At 51.8% G+C, this 24,730-nt stretch overlaps 1 protein-coding gene across 1 annotated transcript in view; it reads left to right on the plus strand.

Moving 5' to 3' along the window:
* Hmcn2 (hemicentin 2) overlaps window positions 1-24,730 on the plus strand; it is a 146,952-nt gene that overhangs the window by 11,742 nt on the left and 110,480 nt on the right. Inside the window, exons 2-10 of the mRNA XM_021194900.2 lie at window positions 6,992-7,062; window positions 8,537-8,695; window positions 9,349-9,471; window positions 15,916-16,087; window positions 16,842-16,948; window positions 17,298-17,418; window positions 19,373-19,636; window positions 23,052-23,196; window positions 23,599-23,720. Of these exons, the coding sequence (XP_021050559.1) occupies window positions 6,992-7,062; window positions 8,537-8,695; window positions 9,349-9,471; window positions 15,916-16,087; window positions 16,842-16,948; window positions 17,298-17,418; window positions 19,373-19,636; window positions 23,052-23,196; window positions 23,599-23,720 (1,284 nt within the window). The remainder of the gene's footprint in view (window positions 1-6,991; window positions 7,063-8,536; window positions 8,696-9,348; window positions 9,472-15,915; window positions 16,088-16,841; window positions 16,949-17,297; window positions 17,419-19,372; window positions 19,637-23,051; window positions 23,197-23,598; window positions 23,721-24,730) is intronic.

Genomic DNA, 24,730 nt, shown 5'->3' on the forward strand with positions numbered 1-24,730 from the left:
TTTCTCCGCGTGGCCCTGGCTGTCCTGGAACTCACTCTGTAGACCAGGCTGGCCTCGAACTCAGAAATCCGCCTGCCTCTGCCTCCCAAGTGTTGGGATTAAAGGCGTGCACCACCACTGCCCAGCTGTTTGGGGGTTTCTTTTGTTTTGGTTTGAAATCATTATGCAAAGGATTTTTTTTTTTAATTTCTAACACCTCAAACCAAAAGGCACAATAAACTGAACCAGAAGGAAAACTCAAATGAGAAGCAAAACAAAAAACAAGCAAACAGGAAAACCAAACAAACAAACAAACCTTCCCATGATAGGGCTGAGGGTGTCACCCAGCAGCTAGAGCCCTGGCCTAACCTGTACAAAGCCTTACATTCGGCTCTCAGAACCATGTAACACTGGATGGTGACCTGGCTCTGTATTCCCAGCACTTGGGAGCTGGAGGAGGCAGGGGATCTGAGGGTCCAGATCATCCTCCACTATAGAGGGAGTCTGAGGCCACCCTGGGCTACACAAGACCCTGTCTTAAAATAAAGCACACACACACACACACACACACACACACACACACACACACACACACACACACGGATTGGAATGGATATTGATTTCAGCAGGTAAATGTCTAGCTTTCGTTGTGATGTTGCTAGGCTCTGTTTCCTGTTGACCTACATATGCAATCCCTCCTGTTATGACTGGTTCCCACATTCCTTGCTTTAGTCCGTGATCATGGTGGCTTTTCTCTTTAATACTAAGCTGGCTTCTGGCTCAAGTACACGTGCAGGAGGTTTGCATTTGGGTAAGTCTGTTCAAACCGTCTAGGAAGCTCTTCCTTTCTGCTTTTTGTCAGGATTTGGCTCAGGGTTCAAGTCTTCCAGTTAATCTGTTTCCTTCAAACATTGCCAGACTGGGGCATGGGTGGAGCACAGTGGTGGAACGCCTGCTTCGCTTGTGCAAGGCCCTGGGCTCCATCATGAGACCAAACCCCAAACCCAAAGAAGCAAAATGAATATACACTTATAAAACAGTGTTCAAGAAATGCAAACGTTAATATTCTTATGTCCTTCCAGGCCATGCATGTGGTGTGTGTGTGTGTGTGTGTGTGTGCGCGCGCGCGCGTGTGTGTAACAATATATAGCCAGCTTATCTGATTTACATACATATATCCCTCTTTGTAAAAGAAACATTTATTTGTGTGTATGGTTGCGTGAATGTGGAGATCAGAGGAAAACTTTTGGGAGTTTGTTTCTCCTTTCACCATGTGGATTTGGGGAATTAACTCAGGTCATCAGGCTTGGTGACAAGCCCATTTACCCACTGAACCATCTCAGCTGCTTTCATATACATATACAATCTTAATTTTTTCAAAGTGTTCACTTTATAAAATAGATATATTTATTTTTATTTTACGTGTGTATTCCTGGAAATGAAGCTGCTCTGTGGAAGTGGACCCCACCTTTTGCATTTTGATCAGTATGGAAAACCTCCCTGTATTTACCCTGCCCAGGACACACGGGAGACTGTGTCTATCACATCCTGGCCTGTGTCTCTGTTTAGTGTGCTATAAGAACTTTAGGCTGAATTGATAGAGGACAGATGACGACCTGTTTAAATTTGCACACGTCTGATTCTTGGCCAATTTAGAACCTTCCAGAGTTCCCCCTGCCTTTGGGTCTCCAGGCCTGTTGCCCTCCTGAGGGGAAAGTTTGGGCAGGCTGGGCTGGACTCACGGCACAGCCCTCAGAGCTGCTCATGGCCAGGGCAGCTTTTGAGCATGTGTGGGAGCTGTCCATGTGCGTGTGCGTGTGCGTGTGTGGAGGTCTTCATTGTCTCCTTCCACCCTGATTTTGCTACTGTGCCCAAGCCTAAGGAGCATGGCTCCCCAGCCTGACAGCACTCTCTCCTTTAACCTCAGACTTTACACCCTTGGCCCAGAACTTCTCCCTCCCTCAGCCTTGGGGTTTCCTTCCCTTGGACTGGAGGCCTTCACCCACCTAACTTGGTGTTCTCCCTGCCTATCAATAGGCCCTTGTTCCTTTAGCTTTGGGTTCTCATCCCTATGCTAGAAGGCCCTTTAGCCAAGGGTTCCTTTGGTCTAGCTCCAGACACCTCTCCCAGGAGACTGGAGATCTAAGCACCTGTAAGGTGTCAGCTGCATCCAGCTGGTTCTCGTCATCCTGAGGCAGAGTCATCCACCGAGGAAGTGAAACCTGACTGTATCCTGAGGGCCAGCCTGGCTCACGTCATGGCCTGACTGGGCCAGACACTTCCTTTTCAAGGGTTTTCCAGGCCTGAGTCTTTTCAGGGGAGGCATGTTAGGAGGAGTTGGAGGGAGAAGGAAAGGTGGGTGCTGGGTGCTGGGGAAGTGTTTGCCTGTGGATAAGAGGTGATGGATCTGAAAGTGGAGACCCTCAGAGGGCTGGGGTGTGGGATTAGGGCCAGCCTCTTACTGTCAATTTTACCCAGTAGGTAAGGCTGAAAGGATTTCCTTAGGCCAGGCAGGTGCCAGCTTGCCATGGTGCCTCAGTGCAGCCAGAAAGACTCAGAGTATCACACTCCTAGGTGTCTGGTCACGATGTCTGTCATTCTCACAGTGAGTTGAAGTACTAGCTGGATAGAGAAGGATCAAATAGGGTTGGGAACAGCATCCTGGGTGCAGGGAATGGCAGAAACAGAAGCTCTGAGGCCACCGGGACTGTGGCCCAGTACACCCTGAGGAGCAGCAACAGACTGAATCTAGATCCTCTGGGCATTCTACCTGGCAGAGGCTTCCAGGGATTCTGGCCTCCTGGAAGAGACAGCAGAGGCTCTGGGACCATTTTTTTGTTCTTTGGATAGAGCCACCAGCCTAGTGTTTCTTGTCTTATTAAGTCTCCCAGCAGCCTGCAGGTCACTTCCCCAGCCTCTGCCTCTTAGGGATGGGACAGCTGAGACCTGGAGAAGGAACACAAGGTGGTGGCATGGTAGAGAACTCTGCTGAGGTTTCTGTGGGGCACGGGGAGTGTGTGCATGTGTGTGTGCGCGCGTGTGTGTGTGTGGGGGGGGTTATAGGACTCAAGTGTTACTTGATCACGGGGAAGGAAAGATCTGGGAAGAGTCCTTACTCAGAGGATGAGAGATTGTTACAGATGAAGTCTGAGGCCCAGCCCCAGCCCTGACTATTCCCACCGGGACCAACAGGGCCAGACGAGGGGCTGGCGAAGCACCTGGACTGTTCCCACACTGCGTGCCCTACACGTACCCCAGAGACTTCGCTTCCTTGCAGAGAAGATGCTCCCCCTGTAGAGGGGTGAGCCCGGGCCAGGCTTATGGGACTCACACGCAGGAGGGTGGCTGAGGGGAGTCAAGGTCACAGGCTTAATCGTTCCCACGGCCAGCATGCCCAGCTTTTAGGGGCTGCATGCTACATCTGCCCAGCTGTTTGGCAAATGTCCTTCTTCAGTCACGAACCTCCCTCCCCTCCAGGAGCAACGAGGCCCAGGGAATGAGCCCAGAGCATCTGCAGCCTCCAACTTGGTTGACAGCTTGGAGCTGGGGTCAGAATGACCCAGATTCCAGCTCCATCTCTACCGATCCCTGCTCGTAATTCCTTGGTCAGGTCGCTTTGTCTCCCTGGACTCCAGAGTAGACTTTATTGTGCTAGGGGTGTGACTCAGTGGCTTTCCCAGCATGCACAAAGCCTGGGGTTCCACCCAGCACTGCAAAGACTGAGTGAGATGATGCGCACCTGTATCCCAGCAACTCAGGAGGTGGAAACTGCAAGTTCAAGAGTTCAAGGTCATCCTTAGCTATAAAAAGAGTTCTAGGGTAGCCTGGGCTATGTGAGACTTTGTCTAAAAAAAAAAAATCCCACCTCTGACAACAATAGACCCATGCCTGTCAACACCATTGCCGTGGCCTGTATCCCACCCCAAAGCTAAGTTATGGAAACTTTAGATCTCCCATGTGGTAATTTGGAGCCCAGGGGAGGGGTTTATGTCATGAGATGGCACCCCCAGGAACCAGTTGATGTTGTTCATTTGTCATCCCCCTCACCTCTGACTGAGTTAGTTCTCCTGAGCTTCCCCCCACCCCTTGCTCATCTCTCCAGGGTGCTCAATTCCCTTCTGCCATACGATGTTCCTAGAGTCCCCAGTAGATGCTCTAGTACAGTCTTGGACCCATTAGCCTCCAGGACTGTGAGCAGAAATAAACCTTTCTTCTTGATAAATTAGCTAGTGTCGAGTGTTCTATGATGGCAGCAGAAAAAAACCAAACTAACACAAACCAGCACTCTTGGCCACAGCTGGAGACAGACACACTGTTTGGGAAGGGCTCACACTGGCACAGGAGCAGAGCCACTGGGATTTTTCTTGTTGTTCAGAGCTAGCTGTTCCAGACAAGAGAAACTAGGGAGAAGAAGGGAGCCAGTAATCTCTCCTACAGGTAGACTCTCATAGAGACAAACAAGCCTGCTGTCCTGCTCTGCTGGGAGCTGGGTGTGAGAGGGTCTAGCCTACCAGTGAGGACATGAGCAGCCATCACTGAAGACAACAAGCATCTCTGAGTCCTCAAACGGCGGGTGGGTGATCCCTGAGCACTCAGACCCTTCCTAGTGTCATAGGAGCTGATCTGGGATTGAGGACTAGGAAAGGTAGTGTCCTGTCTACCAAGAGGTATGTGTATGTATGGGACCAGAGGAGGTCAGACAGGCAAGAAGGCAGCTGCTTTGGGGTGACGTGGTCTCCCATCTCCCTCTCACAGGATGGACTTTCCCAGGACCTGGGTGGTGAGAGGCTGAGCCTTAGACACTGGGTTCAGGGAGCTCACCCTCCAACCCAGGACTACCATCACATGGTTTATTCGAACTAACCTTGTTCGAATAAGCCATGTGGTGGCTCATAACTGTAAACTCCAGCTCTAGGGGATCTGGTGCTCTGTTAGGCTTCTGCAGGCACTTAAACAGGTGGCAAACATACGTGTACACATACACACACACACACACACACACACACAGAGGCATACATACACATATATAAAAATAAGTCTTTAAATGAATTGAGGAGAGGAGACGGCTCAGTAAGTAGAAGTGCTTGCTCTGTAAGTGTGAGTGCTGGAGTCCCGATCCGAAGCACCCAGGTAAATGTCAGGGGAGAGCATGGTGGTCCACTGCAGTCCCAGTGCACAGGAGACAGAGATGGGATCCCCAAGCTAGCAGCTGGATTGGCTGAGTAAGAGAACTCTGAGCTCGACAGGAAAATTCTATCTCCATGTAAACAGTAGAGAGCGATTGAGGAAGCCACCTGATGTCAACTTCTGATCTGGATATGGACATGCATGTGAACACGTACATACATGTGAATACACACACACACATGTGAACATGCCCATACATGCATGCACACCATACATACATATATGTGTAGGCCAAAAGAGAATATGGTTTTTAAAAGCCAATGATCTAAAACATTCAAAGAGAAAGGAAGACAAGAGAGGAAGGCTGAGCAGTGGCTAATCTTTGATCTTGCCATGCAGAAAAATGGAAAAGCCAAACCTTAGGCAGAGTGGTCGTCCATCACCTATCCAACCAACCGCATCCATGCATCCATGCATCCATGCATCCATGCATCCATGCATCCATGCATCCATGCATCCATGCATGCATCCATCCATCCATCCATCCATCCATCCATCCATCCATCCATCCATTCATATTTTCCATCTATCTATCTATCTATCTATCTATCTATCTATCTATCTATCTATCTATCTATCTATCTATCTATCTATCTTCCATATGTCTGTCTTTCTATCTATCTGTATTTTAAATAGCCTGAGCTATTATTGGCACAGAAACGACCAGGGGCTTGACAGTGGCTTCGGGGACAAAATATCACCTCCCAAGTGTGAGCACCGAGGCTGTTAAATCAAATCAACAGATACCAGATGCATGAGTCTCAGCTGTGTGCTTTCAGCAGATGGCACGTGATGAAGGCCACACTCCTTTCAGGGTTTAGAGCTCTGCTGTACCCTCAGCTGATCTCTCTGCCTTTTCAAGCTCCAGTGCAGGAAAGTCTGTACCGGCTTCTCACCAAGGGAGGCGAGCCGGTATGTGTGCACACACTGGCTTCTTTCTCACGGCTTCCTTCGTGTGAGAGCCATGCACACTCCTGCCTGGTGGTGTCAACTGTTATATTGCTCAGTTTGGGAACTGATCACAGTAGTCCCCCTTTATCTACAGCTTCATGTTCCATACTCCAGTTCCCGACAGTCCACCAAGAGCCTAATAAATCCCTAAATAGAAAATTCTAGAAACCATTCCCTATTTTTAGACATCATACCATCCTGAGCAGAAGACTGGAGCCTCACACCACCCTACTGTGTCCTTCCCAGGAAGCTAGTCATCTTTTTGCATACTATCCACATGGTGCACGCTGACCTTTTAGCTCTTTGACTCCATAATCACCCAAGATGGAGTCTGTCTGGCAGTTACTAGGGTTCAAGAACTTTGACACGATTGTTATGAACACCTGAGAGAAGGCTCTGTGGGCACCAGGGTTTTTACTTCATTTGCTTAAATAGCTCTGAGCAGAGTGACCAAGTCTACAGACTGTTAGCTCTCCATCGTTCAGAAACGTGTGCTCTCGTCCGAGGCAGTGGAGTGACTTCGAGTTCCACCAGTGTCGGAGGGGTGTCCCCTGCCTCACATCCCCCTCCATATCCAGTGTGGGACTCTCAGCTTTTCCTTCCTGTCCCTTTGATGTGTAGATGGACTTTCTAGTTCGCTGCATGCTTACTGCTTGGCTTGCTGTTGGCTGCTTGCTGCTGTTCCAGAATGGAGCAACTGTTTCCTGTTGCATCTGTTTTCCCAGCATCCCTTTCCCTTGAACAGTAGGAATGGGTAGTGTGGCAGAAGGGAGGTTTCTTAGAGAGGGCGTGGGACCACTGTTGGAATGGCAGATGGGTTTGCCCTTGACCTTCTTGCTCACAGAAACCCACCTGCATCTCTCTCTTCCCACAGATATTGGCCCGGTGACCCTCACGGAGGACCCAGCGGTATTTCAGAGAGAGCTGAGAGAACTCTATGTTCAGGTGGGCTGCTCACCATCTTTATTGTTCTTCCTCTTCCATGACACAGCCCAAGGTCTTGCCAAGATGGTGCTCTCCTGGCCCTGCCTCTCCTGGCTCCTTTCCCCAGTTCATGAAACAAATACATCACAGAGCCCTGATGCATTCTGGGTGCTGTTCTAATAAATGGGTGAGGGGAGATGCTGTTCCTTTAAAGGTATATGTGGGGGCCTAGTTCAGACCCCTAAGCCAGATCTGAGCCTGGGTCACATGTCCCTGGCTACTTGAATATCCGTGTCTCACAAAACACCTGGCTCCAGAATCTGTCCTTCTCTTGACAGTTAAGGCCACTAGCCTTCTGAGAGCAGGGACTCCATAGGGGAGGCCTGCTTCTCCGCTGGATCCCCCAGGGCCTGGGGCAGAGTCTAGAACACCTGGGGCTCAGGAAATCCTTCTGACTTCCTGAATTAAGAAGGAATGTAAGGGATGCTACAGGGAGGAGGGGGTGATTGGGTGGGGAGCACCTCCTTAGAGGCAAAGGAGGAGTGGGATGGGGGTGTTTGTGGAGGGGAGACCAGGAAGGGGGACAACATTTGAAGTGTAAATAAATAATATAATCAATTAATTATATATATATAAAAAAGGAAAGGTGTGATGTGGGGTTGGCTGTTCCAGCAGGCTGGGCTTTTCAATGTTCTCACCTCACAAGAGCTCTGGGTGCTGCCCGGCAGGGAGGGTGTGAGTGTGTCTCCTTGAGGGTTTGATGCCAGGGAAAGTGACAGAGAGCATTGCTTCTTGCCTTGCCCGGCTCAACTCCTCCGATCTTTATTTCTTAAGCCTTGGCTATCACAGGACTTCTTGGGGCTGTCCCCAGTGGCTTCTGTTCTGCCTTCCCTTGTCACATGGTAATGATCTGGGGAACAGCTTATTTGGTAAAGCATGCCTGCCATGCTTTATGTAAAAAGTTAAGTTGTCCATGCTTGTATTCCCAGGACTGAGGAGGCAGAGATAGGAGGATCGCAGAGCCCCGTTGGCCAGTGTGCCTAACAGTTAACAAGCTCCATATTCAGTGAGACATGTGTCTGAAAAAGTAAGGTGCAGATAGAGGAGGACTCGTAACATTGACCTCTGACCTCTACACACATTCACATACATGTGTATGAGCATCTCCATACATGTGCACACACACATGAGTACATATGCAAGCACCATACATTTATTTGCACACTCACATGTGTAAGGCTCGCTCGTGTCTCAGTGTCCCCCGTATTTCATGCCTTCTATAAGATGGGACTGTCACTCACGAAATCAAGAGGAGTAACACCTGCCTAAAGCCACTACAGGGTAGATGCTGGGAGGGACTAACAGGGAAAAACCACAGTGAAACCACTCAGGTGGTTTGAGGTAACTCCCAACTCCCACTGGTTTAGAGGGTTGTCCAGGCTACCCCCTTGTAGATGACATGGGTGGCAGCAGCTGACACACTTCAACCCTCCAGGGAGGAGGTGACTGCCCAGAGATGAGTGTGGGGGCCATCAAGGCTGCTGTGGAGGTCGCCAACCCTGGCTCCTTCATCTACGTCTTCTCGGATGCCCGTGCCAAGGATTACCACAAGAAGAAGGAGCTCCTGCAGCTCCTGCAGCTGAAGCAGTCGCAGGTGAGAGGCTGTAGGGACGGGGTGGGCAGCCATGCAGGACGCCAGGCGCGGGAGCACTGGAGAGGGGCCAGGTGTCTCTCCCGGTGCCCTGGAGCTGTGGAGCCCAGCCACCCCTCTGCAAAGGCAGAGCTCTGGGCCCAGGAGCCCTGTGCAGCCCCACCCCATCCGCCCTTCACGCAATGAATGATTCTCCATCCTCATCCTCAGCCCTTGGTCCTTGCAGCTCAGGAACCCTTATCCTTGTGTGCTTAGAAGAGAGTCAGGACTTCTGCCTCTTGCTTTTGCATTTATGGCTACAGAAGGGAGAAGGGCGGTCTGCTCTTGGGGGAAAACCTCAAGGTCTGGGATGACATGGCTGCTTCCATGTCTAGAATATTCTAGACCTCTTCAGGGTTCATCTCGCGGTAGCCTCCAGGGGCCACTCCAAAAGGAGTCTACTTCAATACTGTTCTTTGTTGTAGATTTCATGCCGTTCCTGAAGTACCTGCTATGTTTCTGTCTGTGCACCCTGCCCTGCCCCTGCCCCTGCCCTGCATCGCTCCTGGTCCCCCCCATTCCCCCACCCACTGTCATTATTGCCATGTCTCCCATGGTTGGGGTCCTGCCTCTCCTGGTTACTGTAGAAAGCACAGGCCTATTTGCCTATCTTCCAGGTGGTCTTTGTGCTGACTGGGGACTGTGGTGACCGCACCCATCCTGGCTACCTGGTCTTCGAGGAGATTGCCTCCACCAGTTCTGGCCAGGTGTTCCAGCTGGACAAACAGCAGGTGTCGGAGGTAAGCCACCACAGAGCCGCCACAGGGTGCTCCTTCCAAGCCTGCTGCCCCCGTGGGTGAGGGTATTGGGTCTTGCGTGGTGATGTACATGGTGGTTTTGCCTGGTGGCTGTCACCGAGTGGTGACTGAGTACTTACCTCCAGGTTCCGCATTGTCTCCTCAAATCTCCTGAACCCCCAAGCAAGGACTAGGGAGACACCCGGAAAGCAAAGAGGCTGAGGCTTGCAGGAGCACCTTGGGGTGCTGCCTGTGTTCCGCGGCGGGAAGGTGACAGTAAATAGTTTCAGACGCTATCCCAGGGACTGGGACGAAGGGACCACAGACCGGGTCCAGGATCCTGGGAGTTAGCAGGGGAGGGGTCCAGCTTCCAGATCCACTAAGCCCAAATCATACCAGGCATCTGTGCCCCATCCTGTCCCCTGGCCAGATGACAGCTATCTCCTCCCAAAGCCCATCTTCACTGCGTCCACCCTTCTCTGCATTACTAATACAAAGGCTAACCAAAACTGCCATCTCTAGCAGAACCCAGAGGCCTATCTCCTCTGTGCTGCAAATCCTCCAGCATTTGCTGAGGGCAAGGCATGGTTGTGGAAGCACTAGGCAGAGCTGCAGCTGTCACACAACGCCAGCTTTCTTGAGCCTATTTGGAATGACCTGTGTGGACCCCAGGACACTACCCCTGTGTCCCTCCTGCTGTCCCCTCCTGCACACCCAGACCCTCGTCTCTGCCCGTGCTTCCTCTTGCGCACTCCACATAGCCCAGCCAGCCTCTCTCCCGCTCCTCGGCCCCAGGGCCTTTGCTCAGACCCTCTCCTCCCAGCTCCTGACCATCTGATAGACACGCCTTCCCAGGAAGCCATCTACAGCTTCCTGCCAAGGTCCAATCTCTTTCCAACCCCTTCCCAGCTCTCTGCATGGCATTACAGAGTTTTCATCTTGTGGGTATGTGAGCATTCAGACTATGAGAGCCCTCGGGGTTGGGCCACCCTGCGCAGACACCCAAGACGGGTAACTCGTGCCAGGAAGTGCCTGGGGGACAGAGCGCTTTGGGTTGCCATGCCTGCTGCTCTGAGAAAGAAGGTGTCTCCGGGGCAGCAGTGGCCTCGAGGATGGATTTTGTGAGCTGTGTATTTATGAGCCGAGAGGACTGGTCTCTGGGGCTGTGTTTAGATTAGCGTGCCTCGGCTCCCTGATGACAGATGGCGTTTATACTTCTCTGTGACACAACAGGCTTTAATTCCTGGCTTGTCAGCCGATCCTGGCATGGAGCCCCACAGAAGGGCGGGAGGCATTTCAGAGTGGAGGGACAGTTTCATCCCCACTTTTAGGGGAGACGCTTGCTTCCTTCCAGACAGAGAGGCAAGGCAAGTTGCTGAGGACAGCCTGCCGGGGTCCTCGTCTGCGGGCGTCCCAGGCAAGCCCTTCGGCATTTTGTTGTGGGAGTCTCAGGACCGCTAACAGCCAGGTTGAGCTGCTCCAGGTGGTAGCATGGAGGGTCCCGTGCACAGAGAGCCTCGTGCCTTGGATCTGGCTCTTTCTAGATGTTCCCAGTCCCTCAGCGAGCCTGGGGAAGTGTCTGGGACAGCCAAGGCTGTGGTCATCCCCCAGGGAAGCCAGGCCAGTGGGGCTCTAGTCTTTCAGACCTCTGAGGAGGCATGGCAAGCACACACTTTGACCTCCACAGAGTGCAGGATTGATATACTGTGTACACTCCACTGTCCGCACTTGTTAAGCACCTGCTGCCATCCAGGAGGAGGCACCATCCAGGAGGAGGCAGCCTGTCTGAACAAGGGGCCCTCTGTCTCGGGGATCTTAGCTTTTTGGGGTTATGAACTTGTCCTTACATGTGGAAGGAACCCCCCCCTTTGGAGTTTGTTTCAAAGCATATGGGGGACATTGAAGAACCTCTTTCCTTGACAAGGCAACTTAGAATTCTGACCATCCTGCCCCGAGAGGGAACCATAGTGATGGCAGGCAGTGCGACCTTGGGTTTGTCCTAGGGTGTGTGGTGTGTGTCACTATATGCATTCATATGTGAGTGTATGTGGAGGCTGGAGGCCAGCATTGGCATCTTCCCTAGGTGCTCGCCAGTTGACTTCTTGAGTCACAGTATTTCACTAAACCCAGAACTAACCAGGTGGCCTAGCCTGCTTGGTGAGTGAACTCCGGGACTGCCTGTCTGTGCACCTCTGACACAGCGCTGGTTTACAGGCACGTCCCCGTGCTCCCAGCTTCAATGTGGTCCCAAGAATCTGAACTCAGGTTCTCATGTGTGCACACTACACACTTTTATCTACTGAGCTATGGTTCCAAGCCCAAGGTGGGCATTTTTAAAAATCAAGCTTTGGGTAGGACCCATGGAGCACACAAGCCTGGCTCCATCCACACTCAGCCACAAAAGCTGATGGTGCAGGAGAGTGCCAGGGGATGGGAAGGGACAGGAGAGATGACCACACCCCATTATCTTCCCTGAGAAGTCACCCTATAATTTCCTGGGAGAGCACTGAGTATCTCAGTCCCTGCTGTGTGTCCACTGCTCCCTACCCCACCACCTACTTTTCAGCTTAGTCAGTTCTGGGGTTGGGACAAATCTTTTATCCAACAGCAGTAGGTACACCTGACAAATTGCCCAGATTCCGCAAATCCCTTTGAACACAGGTGACTTGCTTTCCTGCAACGGGGTTGGGCAGCTCCTACCAGGAGGCTCGAGTTAAAGGCTTAGGAGAGTCCTGAGATGGCCTTACCCTGAAAGGTAGTGAGAAAGGTTGAGACATGGGCTGCTGGGGGCAAGATGGGGGTGGCAACAGGTCACCATTCTGTAGGCCTTCAAGGGGACGTCCCCGCTCTCTCCCTTGGGTACAATTGTGCTGATGGGTTCCTTTGCCTTTGAGGTGGTGGCCAGGGTATAAGAAGGGTGCTGACCACGGTGCTGGGTACCCGGGAAGACTAGGGGAGAGCTGACCACAGCTTAACTCTCCCCATCTTCTGGGTGGTGGCGGAGCTTTCTCCTGTCCCCTCCCCCACTTCACTGAAGCCCTCTGAAGAATGCACTCTCAAGAGTGTTCTCAGCAAGGCAGAGCTGGGTAGAGAATCGGGGGTACACAGCTGGCAAGGGACAGAGTCCTGGGACTGGGTGGGTGCTCCCTCTGTGACTCCAGGCCAATCCCTCGGTTTCCCCATCTGTAGCTGTGAACCCCATTCCTCTTCCTAGTTCCCTCAGTTTCCTTGGCTGTCCAGGCATCCTGGGAGTGTCTCTGTGGATGATTTATCAGCCTTAGAGGGCCCAGCAGCAGTCATCTGGCAGAGGGTAACAAGGCCAGATTCTTTCCTTCCTTCTCCATCAGTGGCCAGAGCTCAGGCCCGCGCATGGCTGGCTCCCAGGCCCCACCCCATAGACATCTGGAAGCCATCATGGTTGCCAAACAAACACTGTGCTTGCTTAATGAAGGCGCTCTGCTCCGAAGGCTCCTAGTTCCGCTCCGGAGCCCTGGAGGCATGGCCAGGTCCAGAAGGCCTTGACCCTAAGTCTAGCCCTACAAGGTGGTCTGGACTTACTGTGAGCAAGAGAGTCACACTCCCCTCCAAACCCCAGGGCAGGCTGCCTCATGCCGGCCAGGGTTGTCAGGGTGCTGTCCATGCCCTAGCCTTCTTTGTGGTCTGGTAGCCTGAAATGCTGGGCATCCTCTCTCCACCAGAACAATCTAGAACAGCTTGCAGTGGCTCATCAGCGTAGTAGCTGATGTAACTTGTCCAGGCGGTTGTCGCCTGGGGCAGCTTCTTTTCTGGGTCACCATCCTCTGTCCCCACTGAGTGACCCGAGGAACAGGCAGTTGGCACAGAGCTGCTCCTTCTCCATCTGGCAGCGTCTTCCTAGCTTCACTGCTTCCTCAGCACTGTCTCCCTTCCATCCTCTACCATGGAGACAAAGAAGCCTGTCCTGGTCCATCAGCCGTGGCAGGTGGAGCCTTTTCAAGAGACACATTTCTCAGAAGACCAGGCAAAGATGGGAGAATGAAGTTGAACTCTTATCCTTCAGTAGTAACTGAGGTCTCAGCACATGTCCTAACTCAGTCTCAGTAAAACGTGATCATTTTTTGAAATCTCAGGCACATCTTCCAATTCCCTTCCCTTCCCTTCCACTCATATCAGTGGCAGACATTACTAATCAATTACAGATTTCCCCCTCCCCACCCCCACCCCCCAGGGCAGCATTCCAGGAAGCCATTTTCAGCCAACTGACAGGGGCAAGCAAACATCATACTCAGGTGTATGATAAGCTCGTGACATCATTATCATTTTTAAGTGGCTTTTAGTTTCTAAAATCATTATGAAATGGAGGCAGGGATGGGGTGGTAATGGTGGCACACACCTTTAATTCTGGCACTCAGAGGTAGAGGCAAGCAGACTTCTATGAGTTCAAGGCCAACCTGGTCTTGTTAGCAAGTTCTAGACCAGCCAGAGCTGCATAGACATTGTCTCAAAAGTCAGACAAGCCACCTGCCTTAAGACTCACAGCTACCAACAATTCAACACTTGCTTGGGCCTTTCTCTCCTTCATCCCCTGGACTTTGCTGAGGCATGATACTTTATCCAGAAACAATTTAGAATTAGCCATTTTTAATTTGGACTGCTGTGAGTAGAACCCAGGGTCTCGTGTGTGCTCCTCAGTGAACCTTACTGGCACCCCCGTCCCACTCTCCCTCATAGTGTAGAATGACCTCATAGTAACAAACTCTCTTACTATGGTCTAGTGCAAAATTTCCCCCAATTGGCCTCAAAAAGACTTGTCTGTTTTTGTTTTGGTTTGTTTTGCATGTATGTCTATGCATGCATGTACGAGGGCACATGTGTGGTGTGCGTGTGGAGATAGGAATTGACATCAGGTGTGTCCTCTCTCCACATTGTTGGTTGATACAGGGTCTCTTTCAGCACCTGGAATTTCAGGTTAGGCTAGTCTAGCTAGCCAGCTTGGTGCAGGGACCCTGTCTCTACTTCCCAAGCACAAGGCTTACAGGTGGGCTACTGTGCCCACCCAGTTCTTTATCTGAACGCTGGCAGTCTGAACACTGGTCCTGACTCTTGCAAGGCAAATGCTTTATCCGCAGAGCCATCTCCCCGGCCCCTCACAGTGTTTTCTGAAGAAGTATGTATGGCTCAGGTTTTAATTATTGCTGCCTGTTCCACTTGATTGTTGTGTCTATCAGGGCCTCTCAAGTTTGGGGCCATCTGCTCATTGTCATGACACCAGCTGAAGAGGCCCTGCTGGGTCCCATGTTCCAAAGTCTAGTCTTTGCCCCTTGATGTCACTGACATGTCCTCGCTCTCTATTTCCTGTCTAACCTGAGTTTGTTGCAAGGTCTGGGCAAGTGGTGGCTGGTGTGTGTGTGTGTGTGTGTGTGTGTGTAGTGGTGTCTCAGGGCTGGTTGTGGCTTCTTTCTGATGCTTGACATCAACAGACAAGCAGCACCTTGCTGTCTTACTGTAGCTGATGACACATTGTGTCACTGGTTCTGGTGGTGACAGGCAGTTGTGCATGGCAAAGCCATCTCTCCCCACCCCATACTGACTTCAGTGTCTGTGGGATAACACCCAGGCTCCGGGTGGATATGTAGTCCCTATCAATCTTACACCCTGTGCTTTTAACATCCAAAGAGGATGCTTGCCCAAAACTATTATTTCATTAGTAGTTGCAAGACAATGGTTTCCTAATTGCATCATTCCTTCCACATTTAGCAGTCGGCATTCTTCCAGCCGGCTCTGCATCCTCAGGAGGGATGTTCTGGCCTGTGAGCACAATTCCTACTGAGTGCTAGAGTTGCAGTCAGTGTTTTTCCTTGAATTGTGTGGTAGGGAAGTTTTGTTTTTTGTTTTTTTGTTTTTTGTTTTGTGTGTGTGTGTGTGTGTGTGTGTGTGTGTGTGTGTGTGTGCTGGGGATCAAACCCAGGGCTTCCTGCAAGCTAAGTAAGCAGTCTACACAGTGACACGGCCCCCAGCAGTCCACACAGCTGTACACTGCAGACTTTTAACTTAGCCTATCTGATGGAATACAGGTCCACACAGACCTGTGAGGATCAGCACCCGTAAGGACCACACAGAGGGGAGGCTCCAGACCTCCCAGGTGCCAGGGGTGGCTTCACAGGTGCCAGGGGCAGAGGAGAGGCAGGAGCCTGTGCTGCAGAAGCCTGTCACTGTTCCTATCTGCACCGAGTCACCCCGAGTCACCATACAGGAAGCCAAGATGGCAGAAGAGCCAATGAGGCCCAGTGTAGGACAGTGGCAAGTTGGTGGCCATTGTGGACCAAATGGATTGTCTGCCACTCCCAAACCCATGGGGGTGTGTGTGGGTTCTGCACATAATAGAAGCTGGTTAGAGCTGTGTCAGATGGCCAGACATGTCAAACCCTGGGCACACCCACCAGTTCAGCTTCTCTCATTTCTCCTCAGGTGTTAAAGTGGGTGGAGTCAGCAATCCAGGCCTCCAAAGTTCATCTGCTGTCTGCAGACCATGAGGAGGAGGGCGAGCACACGTGGAGAATCCCTTTTGATCCCAGCCTGAAGGAGGTCACCATCGCACTGAGCGGGCCAGGGCCTGAGATCGAAGTCCGGGACCCACTGGGTATGTGCCCCAGGGCTCACCTCCTCTTTGGATGCAAGACTGAGCTGAGAGAGACCAAGAGATGAGGTTATGGGAGGAGGGGACTGAGGAGATGCCTCAGTCAGTAAAATGTCTGCCTCACAAACATGAGGGCAGAGTCTGAACATCCAGCACCCTCAGATAACACTACCCATGGCAGCCATGGAGCTCAGTACTGGAGCGTGGAGACAGGTAGTCCCTGAGCTCCTTGGCCAGCCAATGAACCCTACCGCAAAAAAGGAAAAATGGGCCAGTGAGATGGCTCAGTGGATAAAGGAGCTTGCTGCCAAACTTGAAGACCTGAGTTCCATCCCTGGGTCCCGCATGGTGAGAGGGAAAAACTGGCTGTGGAAAGCTGTCTTCTAACATATGTGCATGTGCACACATGTGTACACACACTCACACACACACACACACACACACACATACATACCCCCACACAGAGATATAGCACACATACCCCTACACTCCACAAAGAGGTGTTAGAGACAGGGCTTCATGCTCAAGGATATAGAAACTAGGAAAGAGTGAAGGGACATCAAGTGGTGTCCGTGAAGGTAGAGAAGAAGGCTGGTGGCAACTGATCAATGGGGGACTTAAGATGATGACAGACTTCTTCAGTCCCAAGGAGACTTGGGGCTGGTACAGGTGGGCTATGGGTTCTTGGAGACAGAGTAGGGAACCTGGGAACCCTGGGAAAATATAGAGCACTGATTGGTACCCGGGGCTTTCACAGGAAGGGTCCTGCAGACGGATGAAGGCCTCAATGTGCTCCTCAACATTCCAGACTCAGCCAAGGTTGTAGCCTTTAAGCCTGAGCACCCTGGACTGTGGGCCATCAAGGTATGGATGCTGGGTATTCAGAGGGAAGCCTGGGAAGTGTGGGCTGCGGTGTGGGTATATCAGGGTTGCAGGGCCAAGAGCAGAGGAGGGTGTGGGGGCTGAAGGGTAGACAATCAGGGGACCAGGCAGGGCCTGCAGGAGTTAGAAGAGAACTGCAAGAGAAACCTCCAGGGTGAGAACGGTTAAGCTTGGCTTCTGTGCCTGCTCGATACACTGCCCATGTGCCACAAAGGCGAGAGGGTGTATACTGCAGGTCTTCGAGTCTGCCAGAGGCGGGCAGCGGCATCTGGGCAGGAGCTGGGGCCCCGACACCTGATGCTCTGGTGACATGGGTGGGGACCTGCACTAGGTATACAGTAGCGGCCGCCACTCAGTGAGAATATCTGGCATCAGCAACATCAACTTCCGAGCCGGCTTCTCCATGCAGCCCTCCCTGGACCTCAACCACACCATCGAGTGGCCTTTGCAAGGTACCTGCCCTTGGGCCTGAGGATGATAATGACTTTGGGAGGTGGAGAGAGGACCTGCCTGGCTGTGTGAGCCAATTGTGACTGTGGAACGGGTCCTGCTGAGGGGAAGCAGGGGCCCATGTGGTGATATTTATCTGCGGAGCATCCTGTCAGCCACCAAGGGGTCCTGAGGAGACTCCATGCTGTGCCTTTTATTACTGAGTCACTGTCTCTCCTGTCTTTATTTTCCTGTATGTATGTTCAAGTTCAAGTGTGTGTATGTGCGTGTTCATGTGCGTGTGCATGTGTGTGTGTGTCAGAGGACTTCCTCTGTAGTCATTTTTCAGGGACTGGCTACCAATTATTTTTGTTTGTTTCATTTTAAAATTTTATGTACATGGGTTACCTGCATATGTGTGTACCATGTGATATATGCGCACCATGTGTATGCAGTACCCACAGCAGCCCAATGAGGGCAGCAGTTCTCCTGGAACTGGAGTTAACAGGCAGTTGTGAACCACCATGTGGGTGCTGGGAATTGAACCTGGGTCCTCTGGAATGGCATCCAGAATTCTTATCTGTTGAGCCATCTCTCCAAACTCCAGCCATCAGATAGGTCTTTCACTGCCTGGAGCTCACCCACTGGGCTAGGCTAGCTAGCTGTCAAGCACCAGGCGCCCACCCATCTCTCCCTGACCAGTGCTAGGATTGCATGTGTAACCCCTCTTCTCTCCTTTTCCCTTGTTGAGACCTATATGGCTATAATCCCGCGTCCTCGGGATTCCTGTCTGTATCCTTTAGACTCTTCCATGCCATATACAGACTAGATTCATCTTTAAAAATCCATGGTAACCACAATGGGAAAGAGACACATATGAAGTTTAAAAAAAAAAAAAACGCTAGGGATATAGCTTAGTGGCAGAATGCTTGCAAATGTCTGCAAGGCTTTGATTTAATCCCTAGGATTGCAAGAAAGAGCAATGGAGGGAAAAAGAGGGAGGAGGAAGAAACTGGAAATGTTTGTTTGTTTGGTTAGTTGGCTGGTTTGGTTTTGAGACAGGGTTTCTCTGTGTAGCCCTGACTGTCCTGGACTCGCTTTGTAGAGAAGGATAGTCTCCAACTCACAGAGATCCTCTGCCTCCGCCTCCACCTCCGCCTCCGCCTCTGCCTCCGCCTCCGCCTCAGCCTCTGCCTCCACCTCTGCCTCCGCCTCCGCCTCCGCCTCCCCAGTGCTAGGATTGAAGATGTGCGCCACCATGCCCGAGTGAATCTGGAACTATTTAAGAGTGTTTGGCCCTTGGCTTCCATACTGGGATCATCAGAGCTTGGGGGAGTCTGTGGCTAATTGGACACTGGATGCCTGGACTAGGACAAACAGCCACTATATACCATTAGCTGGCCCTACAGGACCTGAGGAAGCTTCTACATTCTGTTGGCTGAATGCTGCAGCATGGGCCTGAGTCTGATACTTTCAGGCTTGGCTTTCCCAGGGACTCACATTTAGATTCTTCTGTGTCAAGTGCAGACTCAGTATATCTTTGAAAATCATCGCAACCATCTGAAAGAGGAGAAATCTGACTCAGGCTCTCAAACTAAGGAAATGGTGAAAACTGAGTCCAGTTCTTGTGGGAGGGGTCGGGAGAGAGTCCCCATTCTGGGCAGATCACAGCCATCACCATGGCAAATAAATGTGGGGTCTGGGGTTTCGGGGACGACATTAGATTTTTTCCTAGTCCTATCTCACTAGGGTCTGGGTTTGCAGAAGCAGATGTAGTTAATGCAGGCAAGAGTGGAGAAGCTGTGGTGTTTCAGGACCACGGACAGCAGCACAGGCCTCTGCCTTTCCCACCTCCAGCCTTAGCTCCCACACTTGGGAGGTAGGGAAGATGCAGAACTGGTGAGGGAAGGTCCAGGAGGCTGGCTCCTGAAATGCAGCCCCAGAGCCCAGCAGTTCTTCCTTGTCTTTGCTTTGCAGGAGTACCCATCTCCCTGGTGATCAACTCGACGGGCCTGCAGGCACCTGGCCACCTTGAGTCTGTGGAGCTCTCACACAGCTCAGGGAGGTCCCTTCTCACTCTGCCCACACAACTCCTCTCCAATGGGTCCACCCATCAGCTGTGGGCTGGGCCACCCTTTTACGTACCGAAGGAGCGCTTTTTTCTCAAGGTGAAGGGCAAAGACCACGAGGGGAATCCCCTCCTCCGTGTCTCTGGAGTTTCCTACAGTGCAGTGGTCCCAGGTGAGTGTCTTCCTGGAAGCCTTTCCTGGCTAGATTAGTTTGGGGAAACTTCCATGAATAGCTGTTCCCTGTTAGGTGTTTTGATAAATCCTGACATGCTTCAGACATGTCCTTCAACTTGAAGATATAGAACAAAGCCGTACATCTATCTACCCTCTCATCTGCCTGCCCATCTGCATATCCGGTTGTTCATCCACCGGATATGCAGATGTTCATTCACACACACACACACACACACACACACACACACACACACACACACAGAGCAATATTCCCACCTCCTTCCCATTCTCCCACCCACCCATCCATATATCAAGGGACCCATCTACATAATCATCAACAGTTCACTCATCCATATGTTTATATCTATTTATTTGTCCATTCATCCATTCACCTATTCATCCATCTGACTATCCACATGTATTTATCCAAGCATCCTTCCATCCACTTTGCTACATACAGCCAACAAGCCCACCATCTATCCATTGATTCACCTACCCATCATTTAACTCCTTATCTATTCATCACTTCATCCATCTACCCATCATTTTGCCCTTTCACCCTCTCACCCATCTTTTCATCCATCCATCCATCCATCCATCCATCCATCCATCTCTCCATCCATTTCTCCATCCATTTCTCCATCCATTCATCCATCAATTTCTCCATCCATCCATCTCTCTCTCCATCCATCCATCCATCCATCCATCCATCCATCCATCCATCCATCCATCCATCACTCTATCCATCTATCCATCCATCCATTTCTCTATCCATCCATCCATCCATTCATCCATCATACATCTCTCTATCCATCTATCCATCCATCCATCCATCCATCCATCCATCCATCCATCCATCCATCCCTCTATTCATCCATCACTTATTCATAATTTTGAGGTTTACTAAACTAAGCCCAAGCCATAGTGCATGGAAGCATTGACCTAGCACTTGCCAATGCTGGACCATTGCCCACTTACATCAGTTCTGTGTGGTGGACAGTGGAACCACCCCTCACTGAACACCCTGACAGGAAAGTTCTGGGAATCATGACAAGGAGATAAGTTCACCCATCTACTGGAAGGCTCCAGAATCCAGTGTGTACATAGGTACAAGGGGTGCTTGAGACCACACTCAGTGACTGCTGATGCTTCATGACACCATACTGACTCCCACCGTGTGACTTGCTCTGGTTTCTGTGCCCCGAAGCCAGGAAGCTCCTAGGTGAGGATAGAATCTTAGGCTTCCCACCTCCACCTCTGCTCCTGGCAGGTGCAGCTGGGCTCATGGGCCACCTGACCACATTGTGGGCTCTGTGGTTCTCCCTGTGCCCACTGTCCTCCTTAAGTACCTGAGGAGCCCACAGAGGAAAGTCTCATAGGCATTCCACACGTTTTGGTGGGGCAGTTACTCTGTCCCTTTCCAATAAGGGTGTGTGGAAGGTAGGAGAGCGGGCTGGCTGGCTTTGAGGCTACCCACAGTGCCCACACAAGAACACTCCTTGAAGACCTAGCTGAAATTCCTCCCTTTCCCCTCTCCCTTCTCCCTCCCCATCTCTCCTTCCTCTTTTCTGTTTCATCCTGTCTCTTGGTCCCTGGGCATCTTGGCCGCTATACCATGCTGCTATTCCTGAACCTCTCTGCCATGCCTTTGCGGCCCGAGGGGGAGCTTTCTAGAGATTTCATCACTGGAGACCTGTCTCCCTCCATTCTGTCCTCTCAGATGGAACCAGGGACATAGGATGCAGCTCTGGCTTCGGTCTCTAGAGACACTCCAAGGGGATAGGGAGGGATGGGCCAGTGGCTCCTCCATTCCTTACTTTCAGAGCTGAGGGGGCTGGGGTTCGCCTCAGAGCAGCTTGGCTCTGGGGCTGAAGTGTGTGGTGGGTCTGGGGTTCCTGGGCCTGCTCTGTCAGAAGAGGGGTGACCGAGCTGGCTGGCAGAGGCTCTAGATTGTGGGGGCGAGCAGCGGCTGCACACATAGCTGAGGACGTGGCTGGAAGTCTGACACCCCTCTCCCTGGGGATGTGGCAGGCAGCCCAGGGCATGATGTCACCTACCACTCTCCCAGCCCCCAGTCTGGGCTCTGAGGCAGTTGGTGCATTGTCTCACCCCTTGAGCATCTTACTGGGCTTCTGTCCCCTCTGGCTGGGATGCAAAGAAGACAGCCTTACGGACTGAGCTCTTGCCAGCACCATGGGCTGCCGCTGACCCTGCCGGAGACTTTCTCAGAGGTCTCTTGAAAACAACTCAAGTGGAAAGAGGCTATTGCTCCCAGGACAGGGGTCGGGTGAGGAGATGTGCAGTGTCAGACAGGGGCCCCGGAAGGGCTCGTCACAAACTGTGAGTTTCCTTGAAGTTTTTTGCTTTATCTCGAAAATGTGGTGAGTCTCACATTTGTGGTCATTTCCCGCTGTGCTTCCCCCACCCCCATTGGAAAGGGTTCCCTGCAGAGAAAGCTGGGTGATCTGGGTCCCACTCTCGGACGAAGAAGAGCCCATTGCACAGCCCTCCCACACAGTGGGTAGCGTCTGGTCAGATCTCAGAGCTGGGACCTGGCCCGTGCAGGGCTGCCTGCTAACTGGCTTCCTTGGAAGCCTGGGGGAGGTTGTGGAATACTCTCTGCTGATGGTTGTCACCAGCTCCTCATCACACCACAGGCTCAGGGACATCATCAGGCAATCTATACGGCATCTTACTGGTTACACCAAAGAGAGTCCTTCTTGAAGCTAATTAGTCTTATAAGCGCTTAACCTTAGCTTGATAGTTTAAAAATGCTTTCTTAGCATGTAATTATTAGTGCTATGTGTTACTGAATTTCACTGTGACGTTTCTGTCTCCTGCCCTTCACCTCCACTGCTCACCCTCCAACTACTTCCTCTTTGGCTTAATGCCCTTTTTCAGGCAACCTAATAAGCTTCTCTGGCCTTGCTTACAAGAACATTAGTGAGCATGGACACTTTACCAAGGTCTACACATCCAAGAAAATGTCTCCTCCTCATCCACTATGAGCTATTGGAAGTCCTCGGAGATGAGTGAGACCTTGTGAACCCTTCTTTATTCTGTGACAGGATGTTGACAGGCTCAGCCTGTGACAGATCTTGTGCACTTGAGTGCAGCGGTCATGTTGTGCTGGAAGCCAGCATCTCACACCATTTTCCCCGCTTCCTCTGGCTCTTGCATTCTTCCTACCCCTTCTCTGAGGTTCCCTAAACTTTGGAGGGATCACCCCCATTTTGCAGAAGTAAAAACTGAGGCACGTGGTCTGTCTTGGGTGACCATTGAATGTGGCCACACATTGCCTTAAGGCCGGCCTCTGGCACTTGCTTCTTCCTAAGGGCCCCAGTGTGACTGAGGTCCCATGGCCAGGCTTCGGCATGGTAGGGAAGAAGTCTAAGCCCTGTGCTTGCCCGCAGGTGTGCCGCTGGTCAGCATGGCTCCTAAGATCCACGGTTACCTACAGCAGCCCCTGCTGGTGTCCTGCTCTGTGTACAGCACCCTCCCCTTCCAGCTGCAGCTGCAGAGAGATGGAGAGAGGCTGGGCGAGGAGCGGTACTTTCAGTGAGTAACTGTTGGGCAGCAATTGTCTTCATCTCTAATGCCCTGGGCAGATCTCAAAGGGTGGGCAGCAGGAGAGACTTGGGGTCAGATTAATTGTCATCCTGGTCATCCTGGTTGGGGATGGGGAGAGTGGGTATCCTGGTTATGAATGGACCCAGTAGTGGGGGTCAGGAGTGGAGAGACCGCCTAGGCCCTTCCCTTAGGGTGGGAGTCTAGAATTCAGAAAGGTCAAGGCATGGACTCAGCTCACACAGCATGCTGTGGGGTTTGCCTGGCTCTTTTAACCAAACCTCAGTGAGGAACTGGGGTTACCCTTGGTACAGGACTTGGGGGGCTGAGGCCCCTGAGACTGGGAAACCCTGGCTGGGGTCAGAGTGACCACACTATCTGCTGCTTTTGCAGAGAGTCAGGAAACAGCAGCTGGGAGATCCCGCGGGCCTCCAAGGCCGCAGAAGGCACATACCAGTGCATAGCCGTCAGCAGAGCTGGGTCAGGACGAGCCAGCGCCCAGATTGTCATCACAGGTCGATCCCCTTCTCTCTGTGTGTCTGCTGTGTTCCTCCCCCTAACCCCTTGAGGGTTCCTCGAAGCCATTCTCCATCCTTAGGGCAGAGTACTAGCCTGCTGTCACCTGGGGACAGTCTCTCACTCAGAACATAGCTACACTGTTCAATATTGGTCTCGTGCCTGGTGTCCTTGTAGGGTTACTATAACCTTGCCACGATGTCACCCCTGAGCTCTAGAAGACTGGAGATGCCACAGGCAGTCTCAGAATGAGATTAGATTAAAAGTTAAAGACCCAAATAGTCTTGTGGGGAAGAAAAGGAATGCAATGTAGTGACCTCACATCCATTTATAAAAAGTTGCTCAGACCCCTGGCAGAAAGATGGGAAAGCATAAACCAGGACATCAAAGTCACCCGCAATTCCACAAATGTAGCATGTAGATGGGCTCCTTCTGCTGTGGTCTGTGAGTGTGTGTGTGTGTGCAGGGCCACCTTCCTGTCTGTGGTCTGTGAGTGTGTGTGTGCAGGGCCACCTTCCTGTCTGTGATCTGTGAGTTTGTGTGTGCAGGGCCACCTTCCTGTCTGTGGTCTGTGAGTGTGTGTGTGCAGGGCCACCTTCCTGTCTGTGGTCTGTGAGTGTGTGTGTGCAGGGCCAGAGAATTCCTGTGAGATTTCTTGCAGGGGCCAGAGGTTGACAGCAGGGGTTCCCTCTGCTTTGTTTTTGAGACAGGGTCTCTCCTGGGACCTAGGAACGCTCTCCAATTATAACTAGACTGAGGAGTGGAGGGGGCAAGCCCCAGGGATCCCTCCAATCCCAAGCCTAGGGCTGGGGTTACAGATGTGGGCTGCCACACCTGGATTTTATGTGAATGACTGGAATCTAAGCCTGGACCCCCATGTTTGTGCATTTTATCTATGGCGCCACCTCCCAGCCCCCCAGAGGAACTTCTCTCTCTCTCTCTCTCTCTCTCTCTCTCTCTCTCTCTCTCTCTCTCTCTCTCTCCCTCTCCCTCTCCCTCTCCCTCTCCC

The sequence above is a fragment of the Mus pahari genome, chromosome 3 (assembly GCF_900095145.1).
Source record: "Mus pahari chromosome 3, PAHARI_EIJ_v1.1, whole genome shotgun sequence".
Taxonomy (NCBI): domain Eukaryota; kingdom Metazoa; phylum Chordata; class Mammalia; order Rodentia; family Muridae; genus Mus; species Mus pahari.